Source organism: Ambystoma mexicanum, chromosome 8 (genome assembly GCF_040938575.1).
Source record: "Ambystoma mexicanum isolate Mex_15411 chromosome 8, UKY_AmexF1_1, whole genome shotgun sequence".
NCBI classification, from domain to species: Eukaryota; Metazoa; Chordata; class Amphibia; order Caudata; family Ambystomatidae; genus Ambystoma; species Ambystoma mexicanum.
In genome coordinates, this window is record NC_090929.1 from 810815802 (window position 1) to 810835627 (window position 19826).

The 19826-nt window shown below is 45.6% G+C and overlaps 1 protein-coding gene across 2 annotated transcripts in view; it reads right to left on the reverse strand.

Annotated features, from left to right (window-relative positions):
* ZSWIM8 (zinc finger SWIM-type containing 8) overlaps positions 1-19826 on the reverse strand; it is a 3132642-nt gene that overhangs the window by 822610 nt on the left and 2290206 nt on the right. For both annotated transcript variants that reach the window (XM_069610680.1, XM_069610679.1), the window contains one exon: positions 7017-7306. In XM_069610680.1, the coding sequence (XP_069466781.1) occupies positions 7017-7306 (290 nt within the window). The remainder of the gene's footprint in view (positions 1-7016; positions 7307-19826) is intronic.

Sequence of the window (19826 nt, forward strand, 5' to 3'; positions counted from 1 at the left end):
GGTGCCATTAATAATGAGGCCTTGTTGAGATCTTGCAGAGCATAAGATGTCTTCCTTCATTGTGTACGAGGCCAGGGCTACCAGGATGTCCCTGGGTCTCGCTTTTTTGGGCCCACTCTATGTACACAGTCTGTTTTCACTTCTTCCGGTTGGGTGTCTGTCATGAAACCTCCAAAGCACTGTTGCATGGTGCCCTTCAGGTCAGCGTCCAAAAGAGTCTCACACAAGCTTTTCACCCTTATGTTGGATCTACGGGAACACTTTTCCAAGTCCTCTGCCTGGAGTTCCAATAGAATACTGTTGTCTTTGACCTCCCCCGACACTTCGGACAGACCCTATTCCGTTGTGTCCACTCTAGATCCAAGGTCAGTGATTTCCCTCATAACTTCCTGGAGCGAATCCCGAAGTTCGTCTTTTAATTTTCACAGTTGTTCCTGAAATGAGTTCACCATTCTGTCCTCTATCCCCTTAAGGCATTACTTCAGATCGTCTTTATTTTAGTGCCATTGGTCCTGTGCTTCCCGCTTTGTGTCCTCCTTACGTTTGCTTATCAGTGGTTGTTCCTTGAATGTCGTCCTGTTGCCGTTTCCAACAAGGTTCCAGTTGGCCCCCCTGGGAGTCAAGTGGTCCTTTCGGTTTGGCCGCTGTGCTTTTCACTTTGGGCACTGGCATCTGGGATATTACTCCGGTCTTACTCTGCCTTGCTTTAGTTGTAAATCTTTTTGGGGGCCTTTCCCCCATGCTACAGGCAATGTCTGCGCCCCAGCAGTGCCCTCCGGGGGCGGTGGCTAAGCAACAAATCTGGTGTACCGTTGCTATGCGGCCCGACGCTCACCTCCAAGTCACCGCGGACAGAGTCTTTCCTTATGGCCACTGCTTCACTCTTCCCTCGTTACCACTGCCGCCCCAGATGTACCTCTCAGTGCTGATTAATTGTCCTTCTCGGCAAACTACAGGCTTGTCCCCGAAGCTCCTCCTCCACAGGGTTTGGGAACACAGGCTGCGGCGCCTTTCTCCTTAAGGGTCGCGCCAAACACCGCTCCTCCTCGGGTTGTAGTAGGGGGCACCTTTCCTGGATGTGCAAGAGAGTTAGACCACATGAAGATAATTGTAACTGCATGAGTGCGTGCAGCAGTGTTAGGCCCCGGAGGACTAGGAACACGCCCTCACTCATCGGCAGCCATCTTGGAATCTCCAGAAACATTTTAAGGTCAATTTTAGGAGTTCCTAGATGCACACCAATGTTTGTGAATAGGTTGGATTTTGTAATGCATGGCTCTGGTTAGATATTTAATTAAAAAATCTGTCTCTGGATTCCCAAATCCAAAAGTAAGGAACGCAGTTCCTGATTTAAGCAGAGGGAATGCTTCCAGACAATCTCCCTGGTGGCAGGAGTAATCTACCAAAACCTGAGCTTTGGTACACGATTACCAAAAGGATGATCATTAGTGGAAAATTAAGATAGTAGTAGATGCCAATTGGTGAGCAGATGATTGTGCAGCAGCAAATAACATAACTTTGCTAAGACAATGGGTGAGAGCAAAAGATCCTTTAGAATTATTTAAATAGTATGCATTCTCAAAATTTGAGAAGACAAATAACTTCCATGCCGTTGAATGTCCCTGAGATTAGTGACAAACTTTGATGCAAAATAGGCCTCAAGGGGATAAATCACAGCACTGTGAAATTAGTAGAACTGATTATTTATTGTATTTTCATGTTGTTCTGTGCTGAATAAACCTGGTTAAGGCAGGGAACTTATGGGTAGGGCCGAGCTAGGGTCGAGGCTGGGAGTCCGGACTGGCTCTAGGAGCCCACCACAGGGCGAGACAAAAGCGCAGCAACAGGAAAAATAAAATAAACGCACAAAAAGGAAATAAAATAAATGGCGGCCCGGGTGCATTGTCTTTCCTTTTTATGCATTTATTTCCATTTTGGCAATCACGCCCCTGACATGCAAGTACTAACCCCCCATTCCTTCCAATCACTCCCTCGACATGCAAGTACTAACTGCTATTCCTTCCAATCCCTCCCCTGACATTCAAGTACCAACCCCACATCACGATTTCAATTGCCTAAAAATGTATGCAGGTACAAACAATGAAATACCTTACGTTAGTAACTGCAGGGCCTTTGTTCACAGCGAAGCCCGGGCACCGTGTAAGTTCTGTGTGTCCTGTTCTGTCCTGACCCGGCTCTGTAGGTAAGCCAGATCGAGTCACGATAGCCCAATATTTCGAGGGAGGGCGGGGGCTAGAGGGAGAGAAGACTGCAGCAGCACCTGGGCCGCATTTATTTTCTTTCCTTTTTATGCATTTGTTTCCATATTGCCCACGCCGCTGAAGTCCCCTTTTCCCAGACTGCAGAGGCGCGGGGGTGAGAAAAGAAAGCCACTAAGCCGGGCTGAGCAGACCCGTAGCACACCCGGTGCAGAGGAATTAGCTATGCTACAGTATACAGACCAGGACTGACCAAGTACATAGCCTACACAAGGCTGAGAAAGTGAACCATTTGAAAAGGACTTAGTGATACAGTGATTCATACAGAAATTGAATATTTCAGGAAAACTATTGGGGGGTGGGGGTCGAACCTCCAGTAACTCAACGAAGGGGTGAAGTAATCCTATCCTAAGCTCAAGCTTACATTCTCTTTTCTTTCTATCTTTTATAGTGGTAGGACAGATAGTAGGTCAGAATAGATTTGGACAGAGGACCGTGCTTACTTTGTTGGACGTCCTGACAAGTACTTGTTTTTTTAAAAATGGTTTTCTAGAATAGGGACACCTGCACAGAAATAGGCCTTAAAGGAGGTTTTCTTTTCTTTCGTGAACAGACAAAATTGTTGAAACATGTCCTCTTGTCCATCTCCTATGTCTAATTTACCACAGTGCATATAGGTAACACAAGATATCTTTGCTCATGGTATGTCTAAGCCAACATGAGTCTTTTCTTAACTTCTCTCTTTTCATTCGCTTCTCTTTCTTTCATCAATATATCGAAATTCACCAGTGCATGTGCAAAAGTGTGTTGAATACCCTGCCTTAGAGACGGTAGTACATTGAACATATATTTATTTCTTGCTGGCTCCCCCTGTGTCCTAGAGTAAAGGAATAAGGCGTTGGAGGCACTCACTTATTCTTTGAAGCTGCTGCTTCTACAAGACTAATGTGTCCGATCGCTGCCTATTGGGCCTACGGCTTGATTGTCATTCATTTGATTGGCCGGTAGGGCCAATCTTTTTAACCTGTATTTGTTAGACCTTCAAAAGCATCTTGCAGGTTCTCAAGGTTGCCCACCAAAAATGGATTCCACTCATTGTGGGGTTTTGGCATATACAGACGACCTTGTTATATTTGACCACACATTTACATGTATGCAGCAAGCTGCTGTTTCTTTATGGGATTAAACTGATAAAACTCTTTAGTTATAAACAGGAGCAATACTCAGTTGGTACGATTCTCAGTTAGAATTGCACGCCAGAGGTTAAGCATCTAAGGTATTGAAATTGACGATGTAGATCATTATAGGTACCTTGAAGAACAATTTGATCAACGACAAGGATTCAAAACCTTTATTGCGATTAGTTTAAGGAAAGCAGATCAGTTAACCTCCCTTATAGATCAGTTTGTGAAATAGACCTGGCCTCATAGTTGTTTTGGAGCAGCTGCGGCAGCCCCTGAAGGCAAAGAGGCAGCTGCTTGAGCAGCTTTGACAGCTTTTCCCCGTCCACCACAAGGAAGTTTACGTTGGTCCCTTTGACAGGCCTCTCCTCTCGCTCTACCAAAAGTGGAGTAGTAACGAAAGGAACCACCCCTCCACTGCTGTGCCCTAGGACGAAAAGGAAGAGGTTGACTCACACCTGCGCCCAAAGATTTAGCAGCTGCTTTGGAGGTCTGCAACCTCTCAAGACTCTCGTCAGCCTTGCTGCCAAACAAATGAGAACCGTCAAAGGGCATATTGAGAAGACAGGCCTGCACATCCGGTGCAAATCCTGACTTCCGCAACCACGCAAACCCGAGTATCACAGTGCTGGGAGCCATGGTCCGGCTGACTCTATGAGCTGTATCAAACCCAGACTGAAGGGATTCACACATGGCATCCTTGCCATCCTGCACAAAACCAAGAAACCATCCCTTTCTTCCCCTTCGGGAATATGCTCAGCCGCCAGAGAGACAATTCCACAGAGTGTGCAAAAGTGTCACTAAGGCACAGGTGGAGTTGGCCAATTTCAGTGCCATACTCCCAGCCGAAAACACCTTGCGTGCCCATCCATCGAAGTGCTTGTCTTCCTTATCAGCAGGGATGGTAGGGTACGTCGCCTGCCTCAAGGTGGCTGTGGCCACCTAAACCACCAAACTCTTAGGAGTGGGGTGTGTGGATAGGTAGCTGGGGTCGCTACTGGATAGGAATTTTTTCTTAGTCAACAACTTGTTGACCGTCGGAAGAGACTCCGGGGTGTTCCAAGTAGCAGCCACCCTTTTCTTAATGCCATGTGAAAAGGCAACACTGGGTCAGTGGACGGACCCTGATCTAAAATGTCTGTCTGGTCATCCTGGTCATATTCAACTGGAGGGCCGGACCGCAATCTCCTATAGGATGATCCAGCATGAGCCCCAGGCTCTAGCCTACCAAACTCCATTTCAGGAGATGTGTCAAGGCCACTGGCATCATGACTGACACAGATCATCCAACTGACTGTCCTCAGAAAAGACAATGTCAGGAACTTCAGGTGTTTCACCAGGAATATCAAAAGGCTCCAACTCCACATCAGACCTTTCCTCATCCGCATATATTTTCTGTAGAGAATGAATGAACTCCTTCCTAGGGACAGGAGCAGACCTGGAGTCAATAATAGGCTTCACAGTCTTAGAGCCTTTCTCTGAAGATCAACAGCCGCAGGGTCCTCCACCAGCAAATTCTGGCCCTTTGGCCCCAATTGCGTCGAGGGTGTCGACAGCTTCGACAAAGGCGCCGAAGGCTCTGAGGGCCTGACCGAGGGCAAAGCCCCGACAGCCGCACTCGATGGACACGGCGCTGATGCTGTCAACGCCTTCCTCGACCCCTTCACAGACATTGACGGTTTTGTTGGTGACAAAGACCGCAACCTGGATCTGGCACATCTCTGGCGATCTACCGGATCCTTGTCCGAACGGGACCTCGACGGTTCCCAATGTTTATCGCGCCGACTGCCTGGGCACGAGGGAACGCAATCGTTGGACGGAGACCGTTCCCTGCCAGCTTCAACCAAAGGCTCGGATGGAACAGTAGCCTTATATTGAAAAATCTCCAGCATTTTCTCCCTGAATGCCTCCCATTCTTCCCATTCCTCCAGAGTAGAGGATTTAGTGGGACAAGCCAATTTCTCGCAGAGCCATCACCCGATGAGGACGGGGAAAGCGAACAGTGACATTGCTTTCGGGAGTGCCTCGACGAGGACAAGTGGCGGGAACCACTCCGGGACTGAGATCCCCTGGACTCCCTCCGACAGGGAGAGTCACCCCTCGAGTTGTCAGTGGAAAGACCAGTAGTCTTTGGATTTACGGGGTTTGGAAACCCGACCTACCTGCAATTATGCTCCTGCAAGGCCTTGGCAGTCAACGACTGGCACTTTGAGCAGTCATCCGTTTCATGGCTCTCGCCCAGACACCACAAGCAGATACAGTGCGGGTGTGTGATGTACATCTTGAATTTATAGCCAGACTGCGGGGTCGTCGGGGAAGAAGAAGAAGACATTATCAAAGTAGATAACACGAGGTGCGCCGAGTTCTCGAAGCAAACACGTTTGCGGAAAAAAAGGAACTGAGGCTACAGAGCTGCGTGTGCTACTTATAACATCCGATGACGTCACCCTCGACAGAGGCCTCCGAGGGGCATCGACCCGACGACATCAACACAGGACGCCCTCTGCCGAAAAAAGGTCCAAAGCAGCACAGCTGTGGACATTACATGTCAAAGATGTGGAATATCTTGGAGGACACAATCCATTCAAAAAAAGGGTTAGGACAAAGGAGCAAAGTCACATTTTCACTGGTGTAAGAATGAGTTCACGGCTAGTGCATCTTAATCAATCTCTCAGCTGCTTGAATAATCCATTAGAACAGGCGGAAGTGATGACCATTACCAAAGGTAATGTAAATTGGCCCTCGCATTTTCGATAGGTGAAATATTTATGAGTAGATGAAATTCAAACTGCCCTTCCCATTACACAGGGATTACATTTTCTCAGCCAGCTTAAGTATCATCAAACTGAAAGGGAATCAGCTATCAGCCCAACAGTCAGCCGATTTGCTTGAGAGCAACGTGCTGGGTAGTCTTGTAGTATGGATGGGATGGCCAAGCATGTGCCTTCTGCCGTCTCCTCACGCCATCCAGAACACATTACCTAAGAGGATGCTCGGCTAGAGAAAGAGAACAGTGTGTCCTCTGTGGGTAGGGCTTTTCATTTATAAATGGAGTACTGCAGCCACCACCTTGCTCATAATCCTACACCAAAATCAGTTTAATATCTCTGAAACAAGGAAGATCGCTTTTTATTCTAGCCTGAAGCGGACATGAAACATAAGGATATTCCACTCATCACATTCCCCACACGGACATCTTGAAGTACTGTTAGTTTGAAATGTTGCAGACACCAGTACATTGCAGAAAATTCAGCTATCCACCCCATGACCTTATTCTGTATCACTTTTTCTATGTTGCACAACATTTGGCCTAGCAGTCATTGAAAAAGCAGGACAATGTACAGTATTTACAAGGAGTTAAATCACACCCCGTATAGTATTACATTCTTACCTTATGCACCTAGGCCACAAAGATGGTCAATATATGAAAAATATTAATACTGAAAAAACAGAAATATATTTCACATTTTTTGTGAGCTTATATGATAAAAAGCTTGGAAAGAACAGCCATATATGCAAGCAATAAGAACTGGTTTTGCCACGTAAACAGAAAAAGCCTGCAGATTCAGTTATTACTGTAGTTTATACAAACAAATATAGATTAAATCCCTCTCACCAGTAATCCAGGAGACATGGGAAGAGTATGTCCTGGAAAGCCAGTTGGGGGAAACAAAATTGTGCAACCCAAGGGCATAAAGTCCAATCTCGAATGCACAGAGATGTAGGTTGCGGTGAGGCCCCTGGTGTCCGCCACTGGAGGATGGGTGGGTGAAAATGGAAGTGCTGCTATTACCACCTGCTTTTATAAGGACAGTTTTGGCCAATTCGAAGTAGAAATGTGCTGCTGCTTCAGATGGTTGGTTTGGAACATGGGGTGCATGGCTCTCGGGACGCCTTCCTTTATACCTTAACAGAAATAAGAAACCTGGATGACTCATTTTGCAAAAGAGAGAGAATGCATGTTACATCACACACATGCTTTTCACAACGGTGATATAAAATTCTGTACTTTTTTTTACATTAATGCTAGTTCCTGGGATTTTGTGAATACTAAACATGTTTGTTTATTAGCCAGAGTCCAATCATTAACCCCTATTCTTTGAAAAGATCGGTTGCTAGTTAACATGTTGGCAATGGTGAAATTCGTTAACACCAGTCATTCCTGAAGTTACGCAGCAAAAGGAAAGTTGTGTTGGTGTTCCAGATTGGAAAGAAATACTTGCATGGCTATGAATTTATACAATAAAAGCTAATATTCCAATGAACATCAGTTTATGATCAACCAAGATTATACCAGTCCTGGCTAGTTTTCATGAACGAGTATGTATTTTGAAGCTTATTTTGCCATATTTCACGCTCCCAAATGTTACATATAGACTCACAACCTCTTAACACCATTCATCTAGCACTAGTTTACACACCTTTCCCCGTTTTAAATACACAACTTTTCAAGCCACAACACACTATCACCTTTCCTATATCGCACTATTTTCCAGTCACTGCCTTGCAGCAAACTAGGGGCCTGTGTTAACTGTGACAGACGGAAGGAATGCTTATCAACTCGGACAAGGTGATGCACTTACTACGGTGGTAAACTGGTGCAATACAGTAGTAGAGGGGTAACCTTTTCATGAAATGTTTTCTTTCACAGGTGGCCACACCACTAGCCACGCACCTGAACTCCTATAAATGTGATTGGTCTCCAATAAGTTTTATATACATTTCATTGTCCCCAAAATGTTTGATATCAATTCAATTTTATATAAAATGATAAGAACCCCAATCATTTTGATATACATTTTATATAAATTGGATAAGCCCCGGCCCCTGACAATTTCTGATGTAGATTTTATATAATTCTGATAAGGACCCCAATAATGTTGATATACATTTTATATAGATTTGATATAAAATGAATGTGCTATACATAGGTATAGGTCTAGGGGTTGTTTGAAGGCTATGACGCTGTTGGGGGAGGGTCTTACAACCCAGATATATAGCTGTGATTGTAGACCTCGGAAACGCGTGCGCTCTACAGATTTTTTTCAGTGGTTTTCAATTTGGTATCAAGGAAACTGCAATTATGAACCGCCCAGTTATGACGAGGGGAAAGCAAGCCACGGAGGTACCGGTGATTCCAATGGCAGTTATACGGCTTATAGTCTTATGGCCTTGATGCAATGGAGCACTCTCAGAATTTTATGGCAGACCGTGAAACTGGGGAGCTCAGTGAGAACATGGCTACGCTTTCAGTCAGCAACCAGCTAGCAATTCTCACCATGGCCACAATTAATTTGGAAATGGCTACCTGGGGCGACAATGTGGCTCTGAAGCAGCCCCTGGGTGTACAGCCTGGCCGATCAGCTGCAGGCAAAGTGGAGCCTCGAGACTGTGGATATGAGTCCATGGTTATGCAGAGTGATTGAAATATGACACCAGAGTGACCCCGGCCCACAGAGACTTCACGAAAAATAGGGACCCATGTGGACTGGATATCAGATGGTGTGCCAGCCAGTGGGTATAGTTTAAAGCAAGTGTATGTGTTTCGTAGGAGTGTGACAACTAGCCCAGCATTCAAACCATATGTTTGTTTTGTTTGCAGACTCTAACTGATAAAGTGGACAGCAGTGAGGGGATCCAGGCTGCCGCAGAGACTATTAATATTTATTGCGTTTGCTTTCCAAACCAAATTGAAATCCCAGGGGATTGCGGTAATAGCCTGTGTAAGGACTGCATCTCGCTAATGGGGAAGGAGTGCCAAGTGGAGTAGAGACTATCAATATATATTGTGTTAGCTATTCAAATCAAAAACACAGGGAAGTGTCACCTGGATTGACACCCTAGCTACTCGGGACTTCACAGCGGTAGTGGTGAAAACATGTTTAAAACAGCACATTCACAGATGGTGCCACGGACACAAAATTGACGATCCCGAAAAGGATGCTCATGAATGTTTGAAAATATCTTATACAGATAATTTGCTACATAAAATATGTCACATGTTGAACCCCAAACATCTTGTAGGCATGATGCGCCTAATACAAACGTTAACCCAGCGAAGGGTTGGAACAATGCACGTCTAAAATGTTGTGGGCGATACAATAAGCAAATAAACCCATTTTGAAAATGGAGCCGTTTATATGGAGATGTCTTTTGAGTGTAAGAAGCATCATTGAGAAAACAGTTCTCAAGTGGGCGATAAAGTATATCAAAGCCAGTACAGCCGGGTAAGGTGCATGGTGCCCCGTAAACTGACCTATGAAGATTGAGAATGTGGATAATTTTCATGTATTTACATTCATTTACAGGAAATTGAAGAAAAAAAAGAGCACTTGAACACTGAGGTTTGTATAAAGTAATGCTGAGATGGCAGGATTTGTAACGGAAAGGATCACTGTACAGCATCTGATAACCCAAACTATTTAATGTGAATAAAAATGAATATAAATATATGTTAATAAAAATCTGTCGTTTATAAAACCTAGTCATGTTTTTATGTCCAGCGGCTATGGGGTGAACATGTCCAGCATAAAGCTGTCAAAAATATATTACGATGAAGGGGGCGTTGGTAGTTATGGAGAGGATGAAAGCCTGTATTGTAGAACCGATGGTGAGAATGTAGCATGGGGTACTGTCAAGATGTGGCTTTTGGAGTAGGAGGCCTACGCACTGCAGAGGCCGGCCCGAAAACATTTTAAATGACGTAGGACAGTGGTATCTGATATCAATCAATAATGGCAGGCAGATATTATGGATTTGAGCTAGTTCCAGGGAGACAACAATGGTTTTAGTTATATTCTACCCGTCATCGATGTTCTATTAAAATACGCCTATGTTGAGGCTTTAAAAAACAGGACAGGCCACAGTGTAGCAAAAGCTTTTAAAAGCATATTTAACACAGGGTGTGTACCCGTTGCACTACAGACAGATGCCAGTAAGGAGTTTTTAAATAAACCGCTAAAGAGTCTTCTAAGGCAACACAGGTTGCATCACTTCATAACACACTCCGCAGTTAAAGCTTATATTGTAGAATGCATTATACAAACTTTTAAAACACGGCTATGGCATTTATTCACAGCTTTAAACACCTGCAGATATGTGGAGGCGTTAGCCACATTTATAAATGTGTATAAAACGCATCATAGATCTATTAAAACTATACCCGTGCCTGTAACACACCAGAATTCCTTGGGGTTCTGGAAAAAACTGTACGGCAAAATACTTTTTAAAAAGAGACACGAATGCCCCTTAAAAGGGGGATCATGTGACAATCTCGAAATTCAAGGCTTTCTTTACAAAGGGGTATGAGGAGAACTACAGTGACAAGATCTTTATAATAGATGGAGCAGCTCGACGCGAGGGTCTTTAGATATAGAGAGTAATCGACTACTTAGGAGAGGCTCTTCAAGGTGTTTTTTTTATAGGGAGGGGATCCAGAAAGTCAGTGAAGACCAATACCAAGTTTATAGACTAGGAAAAGTCATAAAGAGTGAAGGTTGTGGAGCTAGGAAGCAATATCTAGTCAAATGGTTTGGGTGGCCTGACAAATTCAACAGATGGGTGCATGCTGGATCCATAGAGGCCACGGGTGTGTAAGAGGAGCAGCATGGAGTTTACAACTTTTTACATTATGCTCCCCAGCAACGCTTCTTCAGTCGAGACAGTTCCAGGGAACAAAATATCCAACTTCACTGTGAAGCTGGCCAAACCTGTAAATTTGGAGGGCAAATGGACAGTGGCGCTGACAGAAGTTCAGTACCCCCACTCGTGGGATACTTTAAGCAAAGGGCATGTTTATCATAAAACAACAAACCCTCCGAGTTTCTGGCCGGGCTGTTTCACCAAGCAGTATTACCCAAACATACAGGAATTTGTCAGAGTCATCAACACAGCTGTATCAATTATACCAGACCAGAGTATGTTGATACAATTTTGCAGCTAGATCTGCACTGGCGGAAAGGTTTTCTGAAGGGTCCGGATGCATCTGTCAGGTTTTCAACAATGGGGAGACTGTGCAACACGTTGGAAGTGAAGAACTGTGGGACAATACCTGCGCTGATATAAACAGTTTTTTTTTTACAGCTTACTGCTTTATGGCAATATCTTGGAGTATCAAAGGGTGCGGAAAAGGTACACCCCACTATTTAGAACCGTGGAGATTAAAAGGAACGACGAAACTGTGAATATTCATCTTCATCATTATAACTTTATTCAGCCATCAAAGCACATCCTAGCCACATCAAGCCGTAAATAAAACAGATAAGAGGGAAGGAAACAGTGGAGAAAAACCAGCCCCGTTCAAGATTGCGCCAGGTCAAAAAGGTCCATCCACAATAGTCCCCAGTTATCGTCGTTGCATGGGAATAAGGTTCTCTCCAGTTAGGGGGCTGGGGGGGTGTTAAATGGGGTTGCTTCAAATCGACCATCAGGGCCTTGTTGGAGGTACTGACTGGTTGAGATCCCACCCTTAGCCGACCGACCATCCCACCCGGATCTTCCCAAGACCCCTTTAGCCACTCTCCATTCCCAGAAAACCAATTTAATGGTGTTATAGGAATTCGAGCCATTATTTTGGATTCTGGAGCATCCCACCATCGATTCTCTAGATACAAACGGACATCCTTTCACAGTCCACAACCAGGGCAAGCACTTGTTGAATAGGGCATCCCCTTGGTACCATCTTGCTCTCTGCCAGTTTTGGTACCCCATGTAGGTAAACTAGGGTGGATCCAGACCAACCATTGTCATAGCGCCCAGGCATACTCCCCTGTGCCAAGGACCATATACACTAGGGTCATACGTGCTTGAAGCTTTTGCAGGACATGAGGGCTGCTCCACAATCAGGGAGGACGTTGGCTTAGGGTAAGACACTCTACTGCACTCTTGGGGCTTGCTTCCGGATTCACGAGGAGCATTGGTGTAAGGCGGTTTCCTGGGTGCCCTACAGTTAGAAGGAGCATGTTTTTTGGGTATTCCAGGTTTCACACAATCGATCCATGGGGCACTCTGAGGGTAAGTTGCTAGGTCCCTTGACCTCGTGACAGGCAATGGGAGGCTCCTGCGTCATTTCACCTCCCCTACCCTGGTCTCCTACCAGGACCGTGAGCAGTTTCCTCATGGCTGGCACTCCTTGGCGGAGTAGACATCCTCAGCTGGCAGGTTAGTGTTCAAATTAGAACCATGGGCGGCCACATGTTTGATGGGGTTGGGAGCTCTAAGTGGAGTTAAATGTAGAAAAGAGCTTCCCCCAGAGCTTGTGGGTGGGAGGCACTCACTCCAGGCGCTAGTGGAAGACCTCAAGGTGCCAAAAGAACTGGAAGCGGGCTTAGCAACAGCAGATGCACAGGTCGCTATATCTGCTAGGACTATGAGACTTGGAGCTTTGTGTTACACTTCGGCAGACAAAAACTTCCCTGCGGTGTATGTCCCATTCACAGGCTCCTTTGTGGAGCAGATACAGGTTGCCATGGCGTCTGTACAAGCTACGGCGGAAACCATGTCAGCTGACACGGCTCGTACGTGAAGGAGGTACAACAGGGCACGACCCCCTTACCAGCGTCTTCCAGCGGGCTTGTTGCTGCTAATTAGTGTTTCTTACTATTTGCGGTTATGTCTGTTTTCCTTTGTGAAATCTTGTCACTAAATCCCAACTTGATCTCCTGGTTACGACCCACGCCCAAACTTTTGGATTGTTACGTCTCCTATTCCATTGACACTACATAGACCACTACAGTATCGACCCGGACTGCCCCTGGACTGCCTTCTCTACGCCCTTATCATTGTTGTGATCTTCTGGTATTTGACACGGAACGTTACTTGGATTATTCTTCCCTGCTCCTGCTGTCTTCGCAACACCTTCGTCAGTAGTTATTCTGAACACTTCAGTTGCTCCAACTCTCGTTTGGGAAGTCTTTGTTTCAGGTAACCAACTATGTTTATTTTCTTCTATTCTGCCAGCGCCATCTTTGACTACTACTGCTATGTTGGTATTCCGCTCTACTGGATTTGGGACATTCATTGAACTCCAACTCTCAACAAACTTCTTTTCAAAGTGCATATTGACGCTCTCCTGATCCTGCACCAACCCGGCTGTAGCGTGACCCTCGTGCCGCCCGGGTTTACTTCTGTGTACTAACTTCCCTGTTTATTATTTTTTCCTGTCGTTTTCTCCAATCCTGGAAATCATTAACCCTGGAGTGTCCCACAATTCAGGTCTGTAGGTTTGACTAAAACTCTCTACAGGAAGAATCCATTAGATTAATTCACTCATTTGGGTTTACTTCTTTACTTGTAGGTCCATTCCGGGGAAAGTTCCACTCCAATCACTGCCTAGGTATTTCCTGTCCCATACTGTGCTTGATGGCTTACTTGGTTTCTCAGCACTGTCTAATGTCTTTGTATTCCTTTGCAGCTTGGGTATTGGCGGTGTGTGTTCTCCCCGCTCTTTTATTCAACTGACACCTTTGCATGTTCCAATTGAAACAGCAGAGAGGTACGTTGTAAAGAAGAGCCCCTCTCTTGAGGAAGCCTGAGTCTTGAACTCAGGGGAGCTGGAGCTGGAAGATGAATATCGATTCCTGTGTACATATCGTCTCCAAGGTCATCTATCTATCTTCCTGACCTATTTACGGAGCGGTGAGTAACACTTTGGTACAAATAGGATGGTCGGCGTGGGTGTCAATAGTTGATACAGGATCAAGGGCCAGACCAATGGTCCCTAGGTTTGAACCAGGTAACAGGGTACAACCAACAGGGATATCTAGGGGAAAATTCCCCGTCGCTGCTACTAGCGACTTCGCTAGACCATGACATAATGAATCAAATCGCGAATACAGGGTAGGCACAACAGGCACATTGAGGGAATCCGAATGGCTGGAGATGCTGACTAATGATAGAGGAGAGGGGAGGGGAATTCCGTTTTGGCATTTCCTTTGCCTTTGTTCACGACAATATCCATACTTGGGGAATTCCATCTAGTGGCAAGAGTGACAAGGTCTTCCTGGTTCACATCCGTCAGACTGCCTGTCATGATCCCAGTAAAGGAGCACAGTTCCCATTCAGAAATACTAGGGAAGCAAGGAACCTCATATCAATCAGTGGACCAACAGTGGCTTCAAGCCTGGCACAAATGGCAGTTGTCTCATTCATAGCATTGCACCCATAGGCTAACATAGCACTTACATTGGTGTTTCCTACACTCAACATGGCTGCCGCCAAGTCCACTGTTAACTTACAGCACATACTATACCTTTTGCAGAGGGAGCTACTTAAGCCCAGCCTCCGCTGGAGCGCTCGCTTTGCGTCTTCTCCGCTGACAGCGGGTAACGCTTCCAGCGATCTCCTGACAGAACCTGCCAAAAAAAAAAGTTAAGAGATATTAGTTACCTCAGAAAATCAACTTAATTCCATTGTTTTAGTTGAAGACTTATCGAACCAAAGTATTTCCGAAGCGTTTCTTCAGTCAGCTGTTTATTTCAAAGTCTCTGGATCTTCTGTCAGAAGTTCAGTCGCAGCATCTTCCTCACAGCAGTCTTCGTTCGCGGATGCAGTTCTTGCATTCCAAAGTTTTCCTCAGCATTCGCTGTATCGCCCAAAGATATTTCATCCTCAGCTTTCCGAAAACTTGCAAAACAAAAGGTATTTTTGTTTATGAATGAACTTGTGAAATAAGAAAGAAGAGGTTTTTACATATGCTTACCTGAAGTCACAGCAAGTTTTTTCTTCGCTTAGTTCTTACTGCGCTCGTCTCTGAAGACTGCAATTACTCAGTTAAGACGAACTTACGTTATTAAATGTTTCCTCAAACCGAGTATAGTCGCAGCCATACCGCAGCATCTAACCTTTTCTGAGAACCAAGAACCTGCAAAACAAAAGGGAAATTTTAAAAACAGATGTGACGCTCACCTTGATTCTGCGTGAGCGTCTGGAGCCTCGGCACGAATGTCAGCTGGGCGTGCGCTGGATAACTGGGCTACCCTGGGACTCACCTCCTGAAATGGGAATATGACCTGATGTTAATGTGCACCAGTACCAGTACCTTCCTCGCCCAACTTCCCAGTGTCTTTTAGCCTCTCCCCTGAAGTTTGCTCACCTTATATTTCTAGTGGGCAAGCTCTCTGTCCTGCTTCTTCTTTGCAGGGGCGCAAAGTCGGTCCTCTTCGTTTATGGAACTAGTTACGTCACTGGTTAAGTTCCAAGCCCCGCCCAGACCAGCTGCGGCATTGGTTTTTGTAATGTTTTTGTAAGGATTATGGTCCTTTGCGTGGGGCGCGGGTTGGTGCTTCCTAGCACGTGTGCAAGCCGAAAATAGTAGAGGCTGCAGTGTCCGTATGGAGAAATAGCAGCGATCGTGTGGAAAGGAAAGGCACCTCCAAACACTAATGCTGATTGCAAAGTTTGCCATGTGATAAATGCCTTGCTCCTGTTCGTTGTATTTTACGTTTGAGCTGCGTTTATAGAACCAGTTACATTACTGGTTAAGTTCCAAGCCCAGACCAGCTGCAGCGTTGGTTTTTTGTAATGTTTTTGTAAGGATTATGGACCTTTGCGTGGGGCTTCCTAGCACGTGTGCAAGGCAAAAATAAGAGAGGTTGCAGTCTTTATGCAAGTTGGTGCTTCCTAGCACGTATGCAAGGCGAAAATAGTAGAGGCTGCATTGTCTGTATGGAGAAATAGCAGAGGTTGCAGCATTCGTGTGGAAAGGAAAGGCACGTCCAAACACTAATGCAGATCGTTAAGTTTGCCGTGTGATAACTGCCTTGCTGCTGTTCGTTTTACCTTTGAGCTGCGTTCCGTTCCATGCGCTCCTCTGACTTACTAGTTTGCTTTGTTTGCTTTCTTTCAGGTATCAGATGACTCGGGAATGGTATACTTGGACGAGAAAGCTGGCGGGCTGCCCCGGTGCTTCGAGGGGTGATTAGGTAGATCACAAGTAACGGTACTTGATCCGTTATGGAATGTTCAGGTGTTAGGCAGAATCCTGTGCAGTTCCCTTGGGGAACACTGCAAGAAGATTAAGACTACAGGAGTAAGCAGTAAACCCAATTGGTAGCAGTCTGTACCACCCAGATTTACCTGGTAGCTGTGGCTGAGCAGTCAGACTTCTCTCAAGAAGAGTAGGGCATTATACAGAGGATACACAATAGGGCTAAAAATACAGTAGAGCAAGCAAACACTGACCAGAGCTTTGTATCAAAAGTATATAATTATTTAGTTAACACAAACTTAAAGAAATACACTAGCACTATAAATCAAAGCAAGTTGAAACACAGTCAGAAAACTATACACACCTCCCTTAAAGAATTATTAGACAAGTCTAAGTCAAAACACCACTATTTGTCAAAACAGATGTGAGCGCGTAACTTAGATGGCACTCCAATAATTAAGTGAAAGGGAAAGGAAAAGGCAGGTCATAAAAATAAAACAGTTCCCAACACTTTTCTAAGACCAAAACAAGTTAGTGAAGGCAGAGTCTACCGTAGAGCCAAAGTTCATAGGCCAGGTCCACTTTAAATGGAGCAAGGTGAAATGTGCCCAAGATCACACAGTTTAGAAATGCATTCAAGTCTTTGTAAAAATGTTCAAAAGAGGTTGGGTTGATTCAGAAGGTAAAGTTAGAAGGTCTGCGGCCAACCCAGTTGGAAAGCCAAGGATTTAAGGGTCACCTTTAGCAAACCGTAGAAAGGGAGACCAGGTGGAACACAGTACCTTTAAAGTTGAGGAAGCTCCAGCGGTGCCAGTTCTTCCTGGCAGCGGGTGCAGTTTGTGGTTTTGACCAGGGGAAGAGAAGATCTCGCTGAGGAGGAAACTTGGAGTCGTTGCACTGCCCAGGGAAGAGACCAGCCACGGAGTTCGTAGGTTAAAAGGTGCGTTCCTTTTATTTGCGGTCACAGTGGTGAAGCTTGGCTATCCGGCCGCCGGGGTGCTTGGCACGGGCGATTCGAACAAGAGACGTCCTGGAAGGCGAAAATGGCGAACTGGTTGATCCCACCAGCTCAGAGGAAGAAGACTCTTTCAGCAGAAGATCTTCTCTTGTCGTCGGGAAAGTGGTGAGGTCGTTGCAGCAGGGCTCCACCAGTGGTGTCATTGTTGCAGATGGCTCAGCTTCTCCCCTCTTCGGATTTCTTAGGTCCTGTGGCGACTTCTGAAGTTCCAGTCCCAAAAGCCCTGCTTTTATGCAGAAAAACCCCCATTTCAACAGCCTAGCTGTCACTCATACATGTTAAGTGGGTAGCCGGGCGGCTCACCACTGGGCCAATCACAACAGAGTGTGACTTGAGTTGCTAAGGCAACGCAGTCCAGGGTGCCCATTCCCCCAACCACACATCCTGTGGAACCCAGACAGAGTGGCACCAGTTGGAGGGCTTCTGTGGAGAAGCCTGCCAAAAAGTGGAACAAAGGGCCCGACCTTGGTTAAAGTTACAGACGCGGACACAAACGCCATTTTAGAAAAGAGTTCTGGCGAAAAGACCCAACCGGTGACTTTATATTAAATAAATAAACCGGCGGTATCTTTAACATTGCACCAAAAAGTGGTGTGTTTAAAATCAATGGGAAAATTCCGGTGGAATATTTTGTGTGGTAACCACTGCCACCAGCCAGAAACTCAACAAGGTGGGACTGGACAGTGCCCCCTTGGAAACAGACCCAGGGGCAATCGAATTAACCCCTTCCAGTACTTCCACAATTTGATGGTTTGTACTGGTTCTGTTCACAATTTTGGACTAGTACAGTGAATGGTGACTTTACATGCCCTTGGAGACAATAGTCAGTCCCAGGGTATGGAGTCTATGTTTGGGGGTCACTATGACACCCCTATGTTACTGCACTGAGGGTGCTGTGTAACACATACACAAACACAGATGATAACCTATGGAGTAAAAAACCCCATAGCCCATAAGCACACAATAAGTCAAAGACATACCTCAAATCATGCCTAAGAGTGGGAGGAAAAGAGTCTCACTCTTAGCAGGAGAAAAAAACAAACCCCAAAAATCTTTTTTGGGAAATTAGCCTTATAAGAAAATTCTCCCTAACATCAAGTAAGTAAAGTTCACAGTGTTGCTCCGCGGTCGCTTGTGCAGGCTAAAGTCTCTCTCTTGCTGCAGGTTACAGGTAGAATGAGCGTTACGCTGCCTTTGCTAGCAGAATAACGCAAAGCAGTGTTAGTTGCTGGGGTGTGGCTTATATGGTCAGCCACACCCAGAAGCTGGACCACATATGGAATACCATGATGGCCCATTCCTCTGCCATGTTGGAGGAACAGGAAGTTTCCGATTCCCTAGCTGTTGCTGGTTATCACAATGAGCTTGGCGCCAGATGTGCCAGGACAGAGTCTAATTAGTCCTTTCCTTCAGTTCCTGTGCCTTATGTCTGATAGCGCCACAAGTATGTTTTCTGGGTGGCAGTCCATCAGTACTGTTGGGGTGGCAGTAAGGCCACAAATATGCATGTGTGAATGTATTGAACCTGTGGTTGTGACAGTACTCCCCCCTAAGGCCCCTCTCAAGGGTAAATTCCCTGGCCCCGGTTTAATTGGATAATTTAGATGGAACCATTTTACTAGTCTGGGGGCTGAATGTGGTCACTGGGTACCCATGTTCTGTCCTATGGCCCATATCCCTTCCAATCAACTAAATAGTATAACTCAGATTTGACTATTTTGGAATCCAGAATGTTCTTGACCTCATATTCCGGTTCACCATCCACCAGTGTGGGAGTCCGGGCTGTTTTAATTCGAGTGCCTGGGTGAACTGGCTTTAGAAGAGAGACATGGAACACCGGATGGGTTCGCATGTTTGATGGCAAGGTTAGTTTCATAGCGACAGGGTGGATTACTGCCTCAATGGTGTATGGACCTAAGTATCTGGGGTGACATGTTTGGGAATCTTTCAAGGGTACGTCTTTCGAGGCTAACCATACTGCATATCCGACCTGATAGCCAAGGGCCTTTTTTCGATGTTGATCTGCCAATTTTCGGTGTCTTTCCTTGGCTTTTGTTAATTGTGCAGTTGCTTGCTTGAGAATCCGGTTCATTGTTGCATGTAAGGATTTCACTGCCGGCATTTCCAGAGTTTCTGGTGGATCACAGATGGAAGTCCTTGGATGTCGTCCATAAAGGATATAGAATGGACTTTGCCCAGTTGAGGTATGAATTGAATTGTTGTATGCATATTCCGCATCCCATAATAGTCTTTCCAAGTGCATTCTGACTGGTGCAGCATGCAACGTAGGTACTGCTCCAATGTTCGGTTGGTTTGTTCTGTTTGGCCTTCAATTTGTGGGTGATGACTTGTGGAGAGGCGTACGTCAATTTGCACTAGAGCACAACTCCTCTTCCAGAACTTTGAGATAAACTGACTGCCTCTATCAGAAACCAAGACTGACAGAAAACCAGGCAATTGAACGATCTGTTCTAAGAAGACCT